The 19,819-nt window shown below is 36.7% G+C and overlaps 1 protein-coding gene across 3 annotated transcripts in view; it reads left to right on the plus strand.

Annotated features, from left to right (window-relative positions):
- PARPBP (PARP1 binding protein) overlaps positions 1–19,819 on the plus strand; it is a 70,499-nt gene that overhangs the window by 33,255 nt on the left and 17,425 nt on the right. For all 3 annotated transcript variants that reach the window (XM_005680530.3, XM_018048179.1, XM_018048178.1), the window contains 4 exons: positions 1,161–1,315; positions 12,381–12,564; positions 16,668–16,846; positions 18,951–19,032. In XM_005680530.3, the coding sequence (XP_005680587.1) occupies positions 1,161–1,315; positions 12,381–12,564; positions 16,668–16,846; positions 18,951–19,032 (600 nt within the window). The remainder of the gene's footprint in view (positions 1–1,160; positions 1,316–12,380; positions 12,565–16,667; positions 16,847–18,950; positions 19,033–19,819) is intronic.

Raw genomic sequence — 19,819 nt, forward strand, 5'->3', positions numbered from 1 at the left:
CTTCGGTATTTTTTTTCTTACTATATCCTTCAAAGTTAATAAGGGAATATTTTCTAAAGCAGTGTTTGCCTACATGTGTTCTGTAGAATGCTAGTGCTTTCCTGAAATAAATAATTTCCAGAGGCAGAAGTTCCTATTCAGGGCTCCTTGAATAAATATTTCCAAGGGCAAAAAGTTGGAAATCGTGTATACCCTTTTTGGATATACAGAATTCATGAGTTTATATCAAAAGCTTTGAGAAGTCCTGCCATAAGGAACTCTGCTTAAGTTAACTTTGCTATTTAATTTGTTGTTTCCTAAATAATTTAACTATGGAACTTTTTTCAGATTATTTAAATTTCAGAGATTTTTCTTTTTCTTTCTTTGGATATACTTTGGAAAATGCAGCTTTAGAACATTCTGTTTTTGATGGAGATGGTCTAATGTATAACCATCAAGCATGTATTTTTTATCATGGTAAAAGCAAGGCCTTTTCAACTACACATGGTCAAATAATCCTAAAATGTAAAAGCTAGATGGGGGTTAGTAATTATCTCATCTAAATCTTTATTTTACAAATAAAGAAGCTAAGATTTAGAAGAGTTGAATTAATTGTCCAACCTTGAAGAACTCAACACAGTTGGCACTGAAAATTCCCTTTGTTCCATATAACAATTCTAGTAGCCAGTAGTTAATTTATTGAAGAATATAGAATTTATATTTATAGAATATCACTGTCTAATTCTTTATAGACAGTGATATACTTTCTTTTATTTTTTTGCTGCTGCTGCGCTGTAAAGCTCCCAGACCAGGCATTGAACCTGTCCCTTCTACAGTGCAAGTGTGGAGTCCTACCACTGGACTACCAGGGAATTCTCAACAGTGATATACTCTTGGGAACATATTCTTATGCCCTTAATTTGTCCCTAACTCAACTCTTCAGTCTCAGTTTCCATCTGTATGTTGCCATCACTCTGGCTGGCACACCTTCTGCATGACACCTGTTTTTTTGTTTTTGTTTTTTTTTTTTTTGCTTCTGAATGAAAATCTAGCATGAATCATAAAAAAATGCATCACCTTACCTATATACATAGAAATATGTAAATGTGCTTAATTCATAAAATAAGATGTAGTTTTAACTTACTAAATCATTAAACATAACCATCTGTTTTAATTCATAGGTGGCCACATCGTTTATTAGAACAATAGAGCTTGGAGGGAAAGGATATGCACCATCACCATCTGATCCTTTAAGGGCACATATAAAAGGATTGTCTAATTTTATTAATTTCATTGACAAATTAGATGAAATTCTTGGAGAAATATCAAATCCAAGGTATGACAAATATGTGTTATTAGTCTGTCTTTAAAATTCACAGAATCAAGTGGATAGAAAAATAGGAGCTATTGAGATGATCAAACATCAAACCAAACTAGGAATGAGAAACAAAATATCCAGATAAGGAGGGCGGCAGAATTTAGGAAGGAGAGATAATTTGGGAGTTTTGGATTAGCAGATACAAACTATTGAATACTATATATGAAACAGGTAAACTACAAGGTCCTCTTGTTTAGTGCAGGGAACTATATATCCTGTGACAAACTGTATTGGAAAAGAATATGAAAAAGAATATGTATATGTGTAACTGAATCCCTTTACTGTACACCAGAAATGAATACATTATAAATCAACTGTACTTCAGTTTTAAAAATCTAGATTAATAAATTATAATCACATGACTATTCCACCTAAATTCTAGATAAATACTCAATTTAGAGAGGAAGAAACTGAATTTAGTCACATCGTTGTTAAGTAGTACAGTTGGGACCTGAATTCAGTTCTAACCGTGGAACCCATTCTCTTAATCACTGTTTCTTATTCTGTGAAACTTCTTTCCATTTTAAGATTCCAGGAAGAATTATTCTCAGGATTTTGTTCTGAATTGTTTCCTTCTATCATCTTATGCTTGTGCTCAGTCACTCAGTTGTGTCGGACTCTTTGTGACCCTATGGACTATAGCCAGGCTGCTCAGTCCATGGGGTTTTCCCAGCAAGAGTACTGGAGTGGGTTGCCATTTCCTCCTCCAAGGAGTCTTCCTGACCCATGGATCAAACCCACGTCTCCCGTGTCTCCTGCATTGGTGGATTCTTGCTGCTGAGCCACCAGGGAAATCCCTATTTTCTTATATTGATATCTATTACAGTGAAGTGAATTTGGAAGAGGATTTGAATATGACTTATAGTCAATATCAGTGACATCTTCTGCACATCCAAATAATATATTGACTGGTCATTTCTTCACAGCAGATAATTAATTTTAAAGAATATTTTATTTTTAGTAAAACGAAATAGGTATATTTTTGTTAAAATCAAATAGTACTACAGACTTACAGTAATAAAGTCCTCAGAGGAATCAACTTTTAATATTTTTGTTTGTTTCTATATTCACCTCACTTAAATGGAATTTTTATACAGCTGTTTTTTATTGAAATATAATTGCTGTACATCATTTTGTTAGTTTCTGCTGTACAGTACAGTGAATCAGCTATATGTATACATATATCTTCTCCCTCTTTGACCTCCCTCCTACCCTCATCTCAACCATCTAGCTCATCACAGACTACCGAACTGAGCTTCCTGTATTCTATAGTGGGTTCCTGCTGCTGCTGCTGCTAAGTCGCTTCAGTCGTGTCCGACTCTGTGCGACCCCATAGACGGCAGCCCACCAGGATCCCCTGTCCCTGGGATTCTCCAGGCAAGAACACTGGAGTGGGTTGCCATTTCCTGCTCCAATACATGAAAGTGAAAAGTGAAAGTGAAGTCACTCAGTCATGTCTGACTTTTAGCGACCCCATGGACTGCAACCTACCAGGCTCCTCCATCCATGGGATTTTCCAGGCAAGAGTACTGGAGTGGGGTGCCATTGCCTTCTCTGTAGTAGGTTCCTGCTGCTGCTGCTGCTGCTAAGTCGCTTCAGTTGTGTCCGACTCTGTGCGACCCCATAGATGGCAGCCCACTGCTAGCTACTTATTTTACACATGGTAGTGTGTGTATGTCAATCCTAATCTCCCAATTCATACCATTCTTCCCATCCCCCCTGCATCTACATGTCTTTTCTCTACATGTGCATCTCTATCCCTGCCCTGGAAATAGGTTCATATGTACCATTTTTCTGGATTCCAAATATATGTGTTCAGTTCAGTTCAGTTCAGTCGCTCAGTTGTGTCCGACTCTTTGTGACCCCATGAATCGCAGCATGCCAGGCCTCCCTGTCCATCACCAACTCCCGGAGTTCACTCAGACTCATGTTCATTGAGTCAGTGATGCCATCCAGCCATCTCATCCTCGGTCATCCCCTTCTCCTCCTGCCCCCAATCCCTCCCAGCATCAAAGACTTTTCCAATGAGTCAACTCTTCGCATGAGGTGGCCAAAGTACTGGAGTTTCAGCTTTAGCATCATTCCCTCCAAAGAAATCCCAGGGCTGATCTCCTTCAGAATGGACTGGTTGGATCTGCTTGCAGTCCAAGGGACTCTCAAGAGTCTTCTCCAACACCACAGTTCAAAAGCGTCGACTCTTCGGTGCTCAGCCTTCTTCACAGTCCAACTCACATCCATACATGACCACTGGAAAAACCATAGCCTTGACTAGACGGACCTTAGATGTGTTAATATATGATATTTGTTTTCCTCTTCCTGACATGCTTCACTTTGTGTGACAGACTCTTAAGTCTATCCACGTCTCTACATAGCTAAAGCTAAAGTAACTGAAGTGAAAGTCGCTCAGTTGTGTCCAACTCTTTGCAACCCCATGGACTATACAGTCCATGGAATTCTCCAGGCCAGAATACTGGAGTGGGTAGCTGTTCCCTTCTCCAGGGGATCTTCCCAACCCAAGGATCAAACCCAGGTCTCCCACACTGCAGGCTGATTCTTTACCAGCTGAGCCACCAGGGAAGCCCAAGAATACTTGAGTGGGTAGCCTATCCCTTCAGCAGATCTTCCTGACCCAAGGATCAAACCAGGGTCTCCTGTAATAGTTGATTTACAGTGTTATGTTAGTTCAAGTATAAAGCATTCAGTATTTTTGCAGTTTATATTCCATCATAGGTTATTATAAGATAGTGTGTATATTCCCTGTGCTATACAGTAAATACTTCTTGCTTATCTATTTTATGTATAGTAGCATCTATTAATCCTATATTCCTAATTTATTCCCTACCCACTGTGGTAGCCGTAAGTTTGTTTTTATGTCTGCGAGTCTCCTTCTGTTTTGTATATACATTCATTTTTAGATTCCAGATGTGAGGGCTATCATTTAGTATCTCTGACTTTACCAGGCATGATATTCTCTAGGTCCATCCACATTGCTGCTAATGGCAAGATTTCATTCTGTTTGTATGGCTGAGTAATATTCCATTGTGAATATATACCACATTTTCTTAATCCAGTTACCTGTTGTTAGGCACTAGGGTTGCTTCCATGTCTTGGCTGTGCTAATAAAGCTGCTGTGAATATTAGGGTACTTATATCTTTTCAAATTAGTGTTTCCAATTTTTCCAGATATGTACCCAGGAGTAGAATTGCTGGATAATAATGGTAGTTCTATTTTTAAGTTTTTAAGGCACCTTCATACTGTCTTCCATAGTGACTGCACCTGTTTATATTCCCTCTAACAGTGTTTGAGGATTCCCTTTTCTCTGCATCCTCTCCAGCACTTGTTATTTGTAGACTTTTTGATGATGACCATTCTAACAGGTGTGAGGTGATATCTTATTGTGGTTTTGATTTGCATTTCTCTAATAATTAGCGATGTTGAACATCTTTTCATGTGTCTGTTAGCCATCTCTATGTCTCATTTGGAAAAGTGTCTATTCAAGTCTGCCCATTTTTTGATTGGATTATTTGGGTTTTGATAGTGAGTTCTATGAGCTGTTTGTATATTTTGGGTATTAAACCCTTGTCAGTCTATGCAGCTATATTTAAGTTCCAAGTTTAGACATTACCTGTTAATTTCCTACCATGGCAGATGAGGGTTTGCCACCTACTCACTAACCTCCCAACACTCCTTTTTTCCTCTCCCCCTCCTTCCACACACATAGACACGTATGCACACTTGTTATAGCTCTGTAATTACTGCCTGCAGCTAAACTATATTATATACTATTATTATACTTCCTATCTTGTGTACATTTTTGTTTTTTCTAAAGTCAATGAGTATCTACTTTTTTCTTCTGCTTTGCTTTTTATACATTTATGATTAATTCTTTATCAAGTTTGCTGATGAAACTATACAATTTCTTCTTTTTATTAGGTCATCTATCAGTTCTGGTTTTTGCCCTTGCAGACATTTTTTTCTGGAAAGTCATCTGTCTTCTTCATTTAGTCTATGTACTTTTGCTTGCCAGGCCTGTTTCAGAGTGTCACCCATGAAGCTTTATCACCTTGTGAATTTTCTTTGCCTCTGCCTTGTTTCCTGGATTTCATGACTTTGTTTTCTTTATTGGTTAAACCTTTTATTTTGCTCAAGTAGTTTCCTGAGAAAGGGTAAATGGGAGATAAGTATCATTATTCTCACATGTGACTGTATGTGGTCTTATGTTTTATTTATCTCTTTAAGATTATTTAATTTTTATGATTATTTTTATCTGCCTCCTGGATAGTCTTTGTTTTATCTAAGCTGAGTGCTTTTGTTTCTTTTGCCCTCTTTCAAGTTAAAGGTGCTCCTAAAATGTGGTATGATTCTAGACTGTTGTTTCATATTTAAGAATGAGGCCTGATTAGACAGCATAGTCACACCAGTTGGCTTTTTTATTGGGAATTCTCCAAATGTGAATAACTACAGGTCTTTCCTTTGGAACTTATCCCCAAATTTCCACAATGGCATCCTTTAGTCTCCTTCTGAATATAGTCCATCTGGCTAGCAATATTCTGGGATTTGAAGTAACTTGATTTTGAGTCACCCAGTTGAACATGCAGACTTTTACTCAGTCTCTCTTTTCAGTTGTTGGTGCCTCTAGGTCTGGAGCCTCCCTGGCTTAGTTTCTTCAGCATGATCCTGCTTTCCATTCTGAAGTGAGAGAAATTCACTAGTCCTGACTGCTCAGAGTAAGACAGGAGAGTTAGGGGTCTAAGTGTTCCTTGTTAATCAGCTTTCTTATTTGCAATGATACCTTCACCATAGCCTTCAGTTTCTGAGATGACTACTTCTTGGTGTCTCTCTGAGCAGTTACTTGGCTTGTAGCTTTCTCTGTTCTGGGTAGTCAGTTACTACTTTTCCATCTGCTCTTCTTATTTCTGTAGTTTTATAACATGCCTCTGCTCTTGACTATTGTCTCCTCTCTCACACTCTTTTCCTTTATGGATTTAAAATCTTTGCCTTTTTTTGTTGCTTTAGTGGTACTTTAGAAGAGAGCAGATATAAGTGCGTATATTTAATCCATTTGTTGTAATTACATTCTTTTTTGGAGGAATTTCTGGTTGGCGTAAGTAACAGGGTAAAAGTACATTTGCACATACACTTTTGTACAACAGGGTAGAAGTATGTTTTAGAGAAGATATCTCTTGGATAAGAGAACAGCCTTCAGTTCTTCAGTTTAGCAGCTGATTATTTTGAATATCCTATTTGGTCATCAGTTCAGTTCAGTTGCTCAGTTGTGTCCGACTCTTTGCAACCCCATGGATTGCAGCATGCCAGGATTCCCTGTCCATCACTAACTCCTGGAGCTTGCTCAAACTCATGTCCATCGAGTTGGTGATGCCATCAAAGCATCTCATCCTCTCTTGTCCCCTTCTCCTGCCTTCAGTCTTTCCCAGCATCAGGGTCTTTTCCAAGGAGTCTGTTCTTCATATCAGGTGGCCAAAGTATTGGGAGTTTGAGCTTCAGCATCAATCCTTTCAATGAATATTCAGGACTGATTTCCTTTGGGATTATTTGGTCATAATGAGTAATTATTAATATTCTATATTCTAGAGAAGATACTGAAGAAGTGGGTGTCTAAATAATAGTTGATTGAGTAGTCCTTATTTTCTTCTGTAACGTGATGTTTTCATGTGTTAAATATATATTCATTTCATGATTTTAAATAGTAAAGTTATTACAAACCAAAGACATATATTCTGTTTATATAATAATAGAAGGATGTACAGAGGAAAGGACAATTGACCTAGTTTGTGGGAGCCAGGGATAAGATTGTCAGGAGGGTTTACCTGAGTGGTTGTTATAATCGAGCTTAATCTTGAAGGATGAACTTGAAAGAGTTAAACATACATGGAGAATGGGGGTGACATGAAGTTCAGATGGGGAGAAGGGAGGATATTTCCTATAGTGAGTATAATTAATATAGGTAACCTGTTGGGACAGAGTTTCATTGATTATTCATTTTGTTTCGTAATTTCAGCTTCTGCCAGTCCTTCTGTTGTTGTTTAGTCGCTTGGTCGTGTCTGACTCTTTTGTGACCCCGTGGGTTGTAGTCCACCAGGCTATCTATCCATGGGATTTCTCAGGCAAGAATACTGAAGTGGGTTGCCATTTCCTTCCCCAACTAGTCCTGTAGCCCCAGTCTATCAACATTATAAGAAAAAAACAAGTCATTTTCTCTGTTTTTGTCAGTTCCTTTCTTTTATAGCTCAAATTCTTGAAAAAAATGCTGTCTTTTATTCCAATTCCCAATTGTTTTCCCTCCCAAGTGCTAATAGTTTGAAATATGTTTCTCGTGAGGCTGTAAACTCTGAGGGCTTTATTGGTTTTCTTCACCAATATTCCCTAGCCCTGGCACAGTTTCTGGCATAGAGTAGGCACTCAATATTTATTTATCTGTGTTTAACTGACTCACACTCATTCACTTTTCCGTTCCTCTGAAGCTATTCTACCAAAAATCTTTTATGATCTTCTAGCTGTCATAGTTTCTGGTCTCTTTTGAGTCCTCAAATTTGATCGTTTTCTTTCATAGAACTCTTTCCCCATTAACTTCTGAGGTGTCATCCTCTTATTTTCCATCTGCCTCCCTGACTTATATATGCAAATTCTAACCCATATTTCAGTGAAATTCAAACTCTTTTCCTAGCTTCAAAAATACATTTTTTAACTTCCCGTAGGTTGTTACCTCAAAGGGACCTCAGACTTAGCATCTCCCAAACTAAATCTTTGTCTTTCCTGGCGAGTCTGCTTATCCTCCTAAAGTACCTAGCTTGATGAAGCCTCTTTCCCTCTAGCCATCCAAACAGAATTTGGAACACATCTTAAACTACTTTTTTCCCCTTTTACTATCCCTTCAGTTGCGAAGATCCAATAGTTCTTCTTACTTAGCATTTTTGATACTCTCTCTCTTTTTTTAAATCTCTATTCCTATTGCTACTATCGTATTCCCCTTTTTCATCGAAAGTCTGTTTTCAGTCTTTCATCCTTTTTTGCCTGGATTTTTTGGTTTACTTATCTCTGAGTTGTTCATTCTGCCTCCAGTCTTGAGTTGCTCCATCCTGTCATCCTCACTGCTGCCAGGGTTTTTAAAACAACAGATGTCACCCCCTTAGTTAAAACCCTTCAATGATTCAATATTAGGTACAGGATGAAACTTCAGAAGTGTCAGTGTGATGTACACATTCTACACTCTCCACCCGCTGCTTGTATCTTACCCTGGCCTCTGTCTCTCAACCTTAAAACTCAGAGAGAAAAATATGTTTAACCCTTGTAGCTTGTCTTATAATAGGATGGTGGTGGTAGGGAATCACAGTAATCTTTGAGTTCAAGGAAAGATGGACGATAGACAGACAGGGAAGGAATCAAGATCACGCTTGCCTCCCCACTGCTAGCTGTTGATCAGACCTTCTAAGCTATAGTATGGCTGCATTTCTATACTTTGCCAGTAGGTGCCACCATAAAATGCAGTCTATACTTTCACCTGAAAAAGATCTTAAATTAGGGGTTTCAGGTTACATAAATTAGTTAGTTCCCTGTTCAAATGTTTAAAATTCTATGTTTCCATTTTATTACACAACTTTTCAGTGCACACCTGCATTATATTTATTGGACTAAATATTGTGCATTTATAGAATGTTAAGTCTGATTGAAATTAGCCACTCCAGAATCCTAATGTTACATTTCTCATTTCAAAATAGTTCAGAAGCATTTTTGATATATTTCATATAGCACCTTTAATCACATTTAATTTTTAAAGATATAATTTACTATGGCAAATAGTTACCAAATTCTTAAAGATGTTAGGGAAAAGGCAAGTCATTCTATATAGTAAGTGAAAGAAAGTGAAGTCACTCAGTTGTGTCCAGCTCTTTGCGACCCCATGGACTGTAGCCTACCAGGTTCCTCCGTCCATGGGATTTTCCAGTCAAGAATACTGGAGTGGGTTGCCATTTCCTTCTCCATTCTATATAGTAAAGATAGTCAATAATTATAGTAAAATGTTGCCAATTATTTGTATTATTGCTTATTATCCTCTTTCAGTCACTATGTTTTGATTAGTCTTCAGTCTAAGGATTTAGTTGTGTTTTTCCTCACTTGCTTCATTTTTCTATTTCTGCCTCAGGGCTTTAATGGGATGCATTTATTAGTTAGGAACTTTAGTTTATGTCTTTCTCATCCACATTCTTCCAGAGTAGTAATTTCTTCTGAGTGCTTTCCTGAAGACCCCCTTCTTTCTTACCTCCCCACTTAAGTTACTGCTGTACCTTCCATATCTCATTGTATCAAATGATCAACTGTGACCTTTTAAAAAGAAATATTCATTTTGTATCTCTAGTGCTTAGCACAAATGTCCTGGCATCATTTGGGTTAAAACTTCAGGAGTTTCTTAGACTCTGGAAGTAAGAATTTGAATTATGTTATTGTGTTGCTGAGCAGATATTTGAAGAGCTAATATTGGCTCTTGTCATGAATGTATAGCAATAGAAGTCATAGCACCAGTGTTTGCGGATTTTGTTAAGGGTCAAAATGCTGAGCTTGGCAAGCATGTGAAATACAAATCTTACAAATTTTTCCTAAGTACAGTTCATCCAGGGGATTATATCATCTTTAAAATTTAGAATATTTGGTCTTATAGAAAGAATGAGAAAAGAAGGCAAAGGTGACTTTTACCTTTAATATTATTGAAAGCTTTTTCTTTTGTTCTTATAACTGACACTATGATGCTCTTTCATATTTGATTATGCTTTTGAATCTTTTCCAGAACTCTTCCATTAGAGATTAATTCCCAGAAAAAAGCACACAGTGTTTAACTATATTTTCATTTTGACTACATTTCATCCAATTATTTTCTATGGTTTTAATTGAAAATTAAGAAGAAAAACCAGTTGTAAAATGAATGTTTGTTTACATAAAAGAATTCTTAGAGTTTGTTCAGACTTCTGATTACAGATATATAGCAGACTAGGTCACCTGATTGACCATTCCATTGAAAATAATATTGCTGGATAACATATTTATAAACTAATTCTTAGATGTATTGATTAGGAGGTGAATGTTTTACAGGCCAAAAATAGTGGGAAGGAAGAAAGCCAGAGAGGAAAGTCAAGAAGGGAGGCCAGCTTTTATTTTGAAAGTACTTGCTGAATTTGGTGATTTGGAGGGTCTGTTTTTTATAGCCACCAAAGTCTAAAGGGGCAGGGGGACAAGCCCAGGGATTACTCAAGGTGAGGTGTCTATTGGGATATACCCAACTTATAGGGCTACTACCCTTTCAGTGTAAAATGAACTAAGAATAAGGACTTTAACTTGATAAAGGGTTTTTTTGAAACCTACCTAATGATAAAATGTTTTAGCATATTATTTAAGATTTAGAACATTTCTTTTCAGCATAACATTGGATGTCCAGTTCAGTGTACTAAGGTAAGAAAAAGAAATAGGAGATACAACAATTGAGAAGAAATAAATGTCTATTTAGTGATAATATGAATATGATTGTATGTGTAGAGAACTCCAGGAATCTAAATGCAAATTACTAAAATTAATGGTAGAGTTTAACAGTGTTGCTAGACACATATCAATATAAAAAATTATATATCTATGCCATAACCAAATAGAAAAAACAAGTTTTTTAAAGGTTCAAAAATACAAAATATTGTAGAATAAATATAAATAAAACTGATACTAGTTCCTACCCACTTGGAAGGTTCAGACTCTGGAAATTTTTCACACGTAGGTTTTGGGTCCTGATCACATTGCTACTAGAGCTTTTTGTCCTCACCAAAACCTTCATTCATCCTGCTTATCACTCACAGCTTCCAGCTTTCCACTCCAACTTTTGTTTGTCACTTTTTAGGGATGAAATTGGGTTGTACTTGGACATTTTCCCTGATTCCTACCAAGCCTAGTGGAATGTTCCCCTAGAGTAACTAGTCTGCCATAGTGTAAGTTGAAACTAAGTGCTTTTCTACCACAAATAATAATATAAAAATAGTAAAACATATGTCTTTTGTCTTACAAGTAAAAACTTCAGACTGTTGCTTGTGATTGTTGTTGTTTAGTCTCTCAGTCATGTCTGACTCTTTATGACTCCGTGGACTGCTGCCCGCCAGGCTTCTCTGCCCATGCGGTTTTCCAGGCAAGAATATTGGAGTGGGTTGCCATTTCTTTCTCCAAGGGGTCTTCCCATAGCTCTTGCCACATCTTCTGCATTGCAGGTGATTCTTTATCACTGAGCCACTAAAGAAGCCCCGTTGCATGTGATGCTATTCTGCTTAGTTGCCCAGTCATGTCCAACTCTTTGCGACCCCATGGCCTGTGGGCCACCAGGCTCCTCTGTCCATGGGATTCTCCAGGCAAGAATATTGGAGTGGGTTGTCATGCCCTCATCCAGGTGATCTTCCCAACCCAGGGATCAAACCCAGGTCTCCTGCCTTGCAGGTGGATTCTTTACTGTCTGAGCCACCAGAGAAGCCTGTTGCATGTGATAGTGGTCATTTATTCAATAGAAATATCAATTATTTCTTCTGTTTGCCAAGTTAGTGTGAAGATTAGTAAAATATGGTTCCTTTCTCGAGGAGCTAATTTTTTCATGAAAATTTTCCCAAGCTTGTCTAGTCATAAGAATCACCTGTGGTAACTGCAAAATAAATGCAACTCTTGAATACCCTTTTCTGGAGACTGTGATTCTGTAGGGTAGGCTCTGGAGTTGACCAGATATCATATATAACTAAATTATTTCCTTCAGCTTTCAAATCAAGGAAGAAGTAACTTACCTTATTGAAATAACTTGCTTTTAGAAAAACTTTTAAATTTTGTTTCTAATGGTTCTTATGCTTTTCTTAAATGTGTTACTGTTTGATTCGTAAGATCAAAGCCATATTCTCTGAAAAGTGTTGATTAGCTCTGAGCATTATATTTTCAAGCTTATAAACATATTGTCATCTCAAAATGTTATTATAAAAGTGATCTTATTTCTATTTTCAGCATTGCGGGGGGTCGGATACTCTCAGTGATAAAGATGCAGCTGACTAAAGGCCAGAACAGCAGGGATCCTTTTTATAAAGCAGTAGAGGAAGTTGCTCAAGATTTGGATTTGAGGATTAAAAATATTATCAATTCTCAACAAGGAGATGTAGCTCTTAGTACCACTGACATCAGTCCTGCACGGGTAATGAGGTTTTTATTTTATCCTTCTATACAAAACATTATCTTTTCTAGTGGCTGTAGAAATGATTTACTATTGCTACTTAAATCAGAAGATTGTTTCCTCTGTTATAAGATGATGTTGAAAATGTGAGTTTCTCAATAGGATTATACAGGATTATGTTCAACTTGGGGAAATCATAACATCTATGAGACAAATTATCTCTGTTTATCAAAGGAAGGCACTGGATAATCTTCAGCATCCCTTGTAGCACTAGAAATTTATAGTTCTTGAGGGATATTAAGGTGTTTTGTCCTATTTTTCAATAATTATTTTTACAGAACAATTATTTCCTCATGTACTCAGATGTGAAAGAAGAGTGGTTTCTCTGGTTATGATCCCAGGGCTAGGCACTCCATAGAAAAACCACAGAAATGGTTTTTATTCAGCAGTTTATTTTTCTTCTATAGAATTTTTCTATTTCCATGATCTCTTATTTTCTACCTCTGTTGCCAGTTTACTGCTAATATTAGGAGTTTTTCCTATACTTAGTAATCTTTTAATTACATGTTCCAGAAAATTTACCTCTTTCTTTCTTTCTTTTTTTTTTTTTACATAGATAGTCAAACATTATAAGGTTTTGTAAGTAAAGTTTTATAGGAGAAATTGACTACCGTTCTTTTAATTCTAAAACAGAATTTTGGAGTATGTGTTACAATAATTCATTTGTTGCAATTTAACTGTTCAGGTAACAAAATCCTCTTTTCCTTAGGTGTAATTGTGATAGCCTGTGGATGAAAGAAGGCTTTCACTTAATTTTTGTAATTCATTTGTTTATCTCCAGTCTTTGTGCACTATTTTTAGCTGTTTTCTGTACCAGTGCATGCATTTAGCTTAATTTGAAGGCAGGAGAGATTCTGGGTTGTTTTCACATGTATTTTGTGTGTGTTAACACTTCCTTTGGCTAACTTGGCTCAAATGACCACCAGGTTTTATTATGTCAGGAACTATCACAGTGCAGATATATAAGAGCATCAATCTCTGCCGTTTCCTATCACAAGAAATGAAGATGTAGACAACTTGGTTCTTCATTTCATGTTTTCATCCAAACTGAAAATCTTTGAAAAATATAATCCTATAATTCTCAATGAAATTAATATTAAACAGTATGGACTTATTCGGTACCAATGATAAATGTGTTTTAAGCACCAGTTTTTGATAGGCAGTTTGTTAAAATTCTGGTGTAGCTAGAGTCAGGCTACCAAGAATTGGTCAGCCAAGTAGAGAAAGGAGGCCAAGACCATGTTGATGAAACTTGAAGAAAATGGTACATCAATAACAGATGACCCCAAAAGGGCAACTCTTGCTATTTAAGCACAATGTCCAGCAACCCTCTAGTTAGGCACTATCATTATCCCTATTTTACCTGTGATTTAACTGAAGCACAGTGAGGCTGAGCAACTTTTCCAGAGGTTTACAGCACACACAACTAGTTAATTGGTATGAACCCAGCCAGAAATGCCATCAAAGTTTGTTCTTAATGTGTATCTATGTGTAGTATTATCATATATTTTCCCTATTCTTCTGTCTAGTTACCAAGTTTTTCCAGCTCTCCCCTTTTAATCTACTATTTCTTTATCTCCACTGCTACCGTTTTAGTTCACTGCTACTACCTTCTTCATTTCTGAGCTGGACTATTACAGTCTCTTAATTTGTGGTCCTGTGTCCCAGGTCGCTCAGTGGTAAAGAAACTGCCTGCCAAGCAGGAGATGTGGGTTTGATTGCTGGGTCAGGAAGATCTCCTGGAGAAGGAAATGGCAACCCACTCCAGTATTCTTGCCTGGAAAATCCCATGGACAGAGGAGCTTGGCAGGCTACAGTCCCTGGGGTCACAAAGAGTCAGACACAAACTCAGGGACTGAGCACACACATATGCTCCGTGTTTAATAACAGTCTTACCCTGGAATATATTTTATACATTTCCATCATTGCTTTTTTCTAAAATGTAAAAAGTATCATTTTATTTCCTTTTTTTAATAAAGTAAGAGGTTTTAACTTTGTAACAGACTGACTTGTAACTTCTTTGTGTAATATACAAAGCTTTCCCAGCCTCATCCCACATGACTCCCTCTATGTTGCCCTTTGCTACCTGGTCACTGAAAATACCGAATTCTTTCTTACCCCTCTGTGTCTCCTCTGTGAAACCATCCCTGATACCAGGGTAAATTGGTGTGCTTCCTTTGGTGTGCTCCCACTGCATAAGGTATACGTGGTCTTCAAAATAGCTTTTAGCACTCTGTAATGCCTTTATTGGTTACTTGCTTATTTTGTCAAAGAGACTACGGGTTCCTTGAGGTATTGGTTATTGCCTTTCAAACACAGTTCTTGGGACTTAGGATGTACTTACAGGTGATGACTGAAAGAATGAAGGTCAACTAGTCTTTTTATTTTTGCATTTGAGTAGATCTTTACAGCCATTTGTGGGGTTGGTATTCAGATCACCAGAATCCCACTTCTGGTATAAGAGAGAAAAAATAACAGAGATTAAGTCATGCGGCTGAGGTCACATTTGTTGTTGTTCTGTCGATCAGTCGTGTCTGACTCTTTGCGACCCCATGGACTGCAGCTCCCCCAGGCTTCCCTGTCTTTTACTATCTCCCACAGTTTGCTCAAACTTATGTCCATTGAGTCGGTGATGCCATCCAACCATCTCATCCTCTGCAGCTCCCGTCTCCTCCTGCCTCAATCTTTCCCAGCATCAGGGTCTTTTCAAGTGAGTTGACTATTCACATGACGTGGTCAAAGTATTGGAGCTTCAGCTTCTACATCAGTCCTTCCAGTGAATACCCAGGGTTGATTTCCTTTAAGATTGACTGCTTTGATCTCCATGCTGTCCAAGGGCCTCTCAAGAGTCTTCTTCAGGACCACAATTCGAAAAGTCAGTTCTTCAGTGCTCAGCCTTCTTTCTGGTCCAGCTCTCACATCCATACAAGACTACTGGAAAAACCATAGCTTTGACTATATGGACCTTTGTCAGCAAAGTGACGTCTCTGTTTTTTAATATGCTGCCTAGGTTCATCATAGCTTTTCTTCCAAAGAGTAAGCTTCTTTTAATTTCATGGCTGCAGTCAACGTCCGTGACTTTCTTTGAAGCCCAAGAAAATAAAATCTGTCGGTATTTCCATTTTTTCCCTATCTGTTTGCTATGAAGTGATGGAACCAGATGCTGTGATCTTAGTTTTTTGAATGTTGAGTTTTAAGCCAACTTTTTCGCTCTCCTCCTTCACCTTTATCAAAAGGCTCTTTAGTTCCTTTTCACTTTCTGTCATTAGGGTGGTGTCATCTGCATATCTGAGGTTATTAATACTTCTGACAATCTTGAGTCCAGATTTTGATTCACCCAGTGCAGCATTTCGAATGGTGTACTCTGCATATGTTAAATAAGCAGGTTAACAATATATATAGTCTTGACATAATCCTTTCCCAATTTTTCAACCAGTCCGTTATTCCGTGTCCTGTTCTAACTGTCCTGTTCTTGACCTGCATAAAGTTTCTCAGGAGGCAGGTAAAGTGGCCTGGTATTCCCATCTCTTTAAGAATTTTCCACTGTTTGTTGTGATCCACACAGTCAAAGGCTTTAGCGTAGTCAGTGAAGCAGAATTAGATGTTTTTCTGGGATTCTTTTGCTTTTTCTATGATCCAGCAGATGTTGGCAATTTGATCTCTGGTTACTCTGCCTTTTCTAAATCCAGCTTGTGCATCTGAAAGTTCTCGGTTCACATATTGTGAAGCATAGCTTGAAAGATTTTGGACATTACCTTGCTCGGTCACATAAATTGTAGTTAAACTTTTTGACGTAAAGCTTAGTGTTATTTTGTCCAAAATCTAATGTCTTCATTTGTTAATATTATTTTCTATATTTTTTGTGCTTCTGGAAGCTCATAAGGTAGATTTTAATATGGCTCGAGGGAGAAATATTCACAAGCCTTAAAGCCACTTCTCGTGGCTGATTTTTTATAGCTTAATAGAAGAGAAGGGATAACAATAGCACACGAAATGGAAAAGAATGGTTGATTGACCCAGCTGGAGTGATCATTACATTTACTTGAAATTATTTCTTGTTCTAGCCAAAATCTCATACCATAAACCATGGCACTGCATACTGTGGCAGAGATACTGTGAAAGCTTTGCTAGTTCTTTTGGATGAAGAAGCAGCCAGTGCTCCTACCAAAAACAAAGCAGAGCTTTTGTATGACGATGAAAACACAATTCATCCTAATGGAACTTCTGTTCTTACACTTTTTCGGTAAGTAATGTGGAAGTTATATGTATGTGAATGTTAGGTCTATAAAGAAAATTTTTGAAAAAGCACCTCATTGGTTATAAAAGAAGTATATGTTATGGTAGGAAACTTGGGAACTACAGAAAAAGTGTGAAGAGAGAAAACAAAAGTTAGTTAAAGGGAGATGGAACATTTGAATGTGAGGAAGTCATATATAAAATGGTATTTTGTGAGATTATGACCAATAATTTATGTTTCTCCGTTCTTGTTTTTTGTTTTGGAAATATTTGTTTGCTAAGATATTTGTGTCAAAAACATTGCTGAATGCTTCACTTGTTTCATCCGTCACAAGAGTCTCTTTTAGTAGTATCCCCACTTTATAAGTAAAGAATTAGATTTGAGAAAGATGGTAAGCAATTTGTCCAAGTTAGCAAGTGGCAGAGGTGTACTTCTCCAGAACCTGAGGTCTCTGCTCCAAGGACTGTGCTCTTTTGCCTGGGAATAGGAGAGTTGCTATACTCCAGACTTGCCCTGGAATTGACAATTTACTTGTTCTTCCTCACATTAGAAAGAAAATACTAAATTACCTTTGGTATTCTGTACAAGACATTATGATACTCTCCAGTTTTAACAATTTAATCAAAACATTGAGTAAGTTGGTGATATTTTAATTAATGAATATTTATTTAGAGAAACATTTAAAATTTTAGAACAGCCATTTAAAATTGTATTTAGTACATTGTGAAGGATTTTTACAAAATTAACCTGTTTGATCTTTTCTATTTTCTGCTTGAACTACCTTTTAGAAATCTGGCTTTCATCTAAAATTGTTCAGATCCATCCATGATTGCTTTATGCTCTTTCTCCTGTGCTTCACTGTCTTTTCTCTTGAAAGACTAACTTCATGATTCTCTACCATTCAATGTTGTCTTCTAATTCCTTTACAATTTTATCAGTGATTTACTCATACCCTGGGTTGGAATCCCAGAGCACAGTATAAAGAAGATGAACCTTGTTTTTTTTCCCCCTCCTGTTAATTTACTTCTGTTTAATAAAGCTTGCTTTTAGGTAGAAATATTAATGATTTAAGTTTTCTCTTAGATTGAATTATGTAATTTTCTAAGAAAAAGTTATTTTGTGTTTATAGGATTTTCTAAACAAAATTAATCCCCATATCCATTTTAAAGAGATACTTTTCTTTACTCAGTCATGTGCCCAAACACATGTTTATAGTTACCTTAGTATTTTCAGTTGTCATTGTGCAGACAAGTACCAGTCCATGGCGTGTGTGTGTGCGTTAGTCGCTCAGGTGCGTCCGACTCTTTACGACCCCATGGACTGTAGCCCACCAGGCTCTTCTGTCCATGGAATTCTCCAGGCCAGAATACTGAAGTGGGTTGCTATTCCCTTCTCCAGAGGATCTTCCCGACCCAGGGAACAAACCCAGGTCTCCTGCATTGCAGGCAGATTCTTTGCCATCTGAGCCACTAGGAAATAATGGTCTGCATTGAAATGTTAAAATTAAGGACAGTGTATATGAATGTAAGTCAATGTAGTATTATAAACTAGTCTTTCTTATAATAGACTATCCTTTATTCTTATATAATGGTCTTTTGACTCTAAGGGGTTATGACTCTGGCTCTATTAAGCTAAAAATGGATTTATTGAGGAGTCCAGGTTTGACTGGCTCCAAAGTGCCAGTGTCTACTTCTCTATTGTGTCTTCCCTGACCCTCCTATTTCTAAACTATGTTTTTCTCTTTTGAATTTCCCTGCTATGGCATCTGTCCTTTTTTACTTTGAATTTTAGTTATGTGTTTATCTTATTTCACTTAGATCAAGATTCCTGAATTCAGAGTCAGTGAATGAGTGAACTTTCTGTTCTTCACAACATCTTATACAGTGCCTTACATATAGTAGGAGCTCAAGTATTTAGTTACTGAACTAATTAATTAAGCAAATTATTAGTATTTAGAACTCTGAGAATAGGAATATGAACACTTTTATATGGTACTGTAAACCACTAGGTTCAGAATAAACTTTTATTCTCTAACTGTAAGGTCGAGGAGAGGTGAAAACAAATTTAAAAGCTACTTTGGTTTGTAAATTTTTACTTTTTTTGGACGTAGATCTCCCACACAAGTGGATAATTCATCGATGAAACCCTTAAGAGAACGCATCCATAAGTCAATGGAAGAGAAAAAAATCAAGGTACAATTTAATGTACTATCATGAAAATGATAAAAATTTGTTTTGCTTTTAGAAGAAATAAATATATAAAGCTGAGCTGGATATTATAAATATACATTATACATGGAACTATAGGGATTAAATGGAAAATACATTATGACAGTTGATATACAGAAACTTTCCTTTTAATACAATCTTGGCTAATCTGTCTCTGATGTATTCAATACCCTGGACCTAAAAGAAGGAAAGGAATAAGTACCTGATATGGTAAGTGGTCAATAAATATCTGTTCAGTGAATGAAGGGGAAATTAAAGAGAACATGATTTTCTCATTTACATTTCTGGTATCTTACACTGAGTCTTGAGAGTCTGTGTAGTTTCAGTTTTGTTCCTGTCTGAAGACATAATGGCAGAAAGTAATTGATTGTAGATTGAGACAAGGAGAACATTTCACATTGTTCATTCACTAAAGCTATTCTTTATATTTTCATTTAGCATCCCTGTTCACATATGAAACGTTGCACCTATATGTAGTTAATAACATGTTTTTAGGCATTTAAATTTTTCTTAATCTTTTTCTCAAAAAGAAGCTTATTTTTAACTCACTTATTCATTTAATATATATATTTATTGAGTATCTGCTATATGCCAGACACTGTTCTATGGTTGGGAATTTATTCATTTAACAAAATTTTCACGTAAAATTTACAATTATCCTTAAATTATCAAATAGTTATTCATCTCTTAATAAAACTTGAGAACTCTAATTTGTTCTTTATATTCATATTTGGCAAGTTAGTCCTAGTTA

This window comes from Capra hircus, chromosome 5 (genome assembly GCF_001704415.2).
Source record: "Capra hircus breed San Clemente chromosome 5, ASM170441v1, whole genome shotgun sequence".
Classification (NCBI taxonomy): Eukaryota; Metazoa; Chordata; class Mammalia; order Artiodactyla; family Bovidae; genus Capra; species Capra hircus.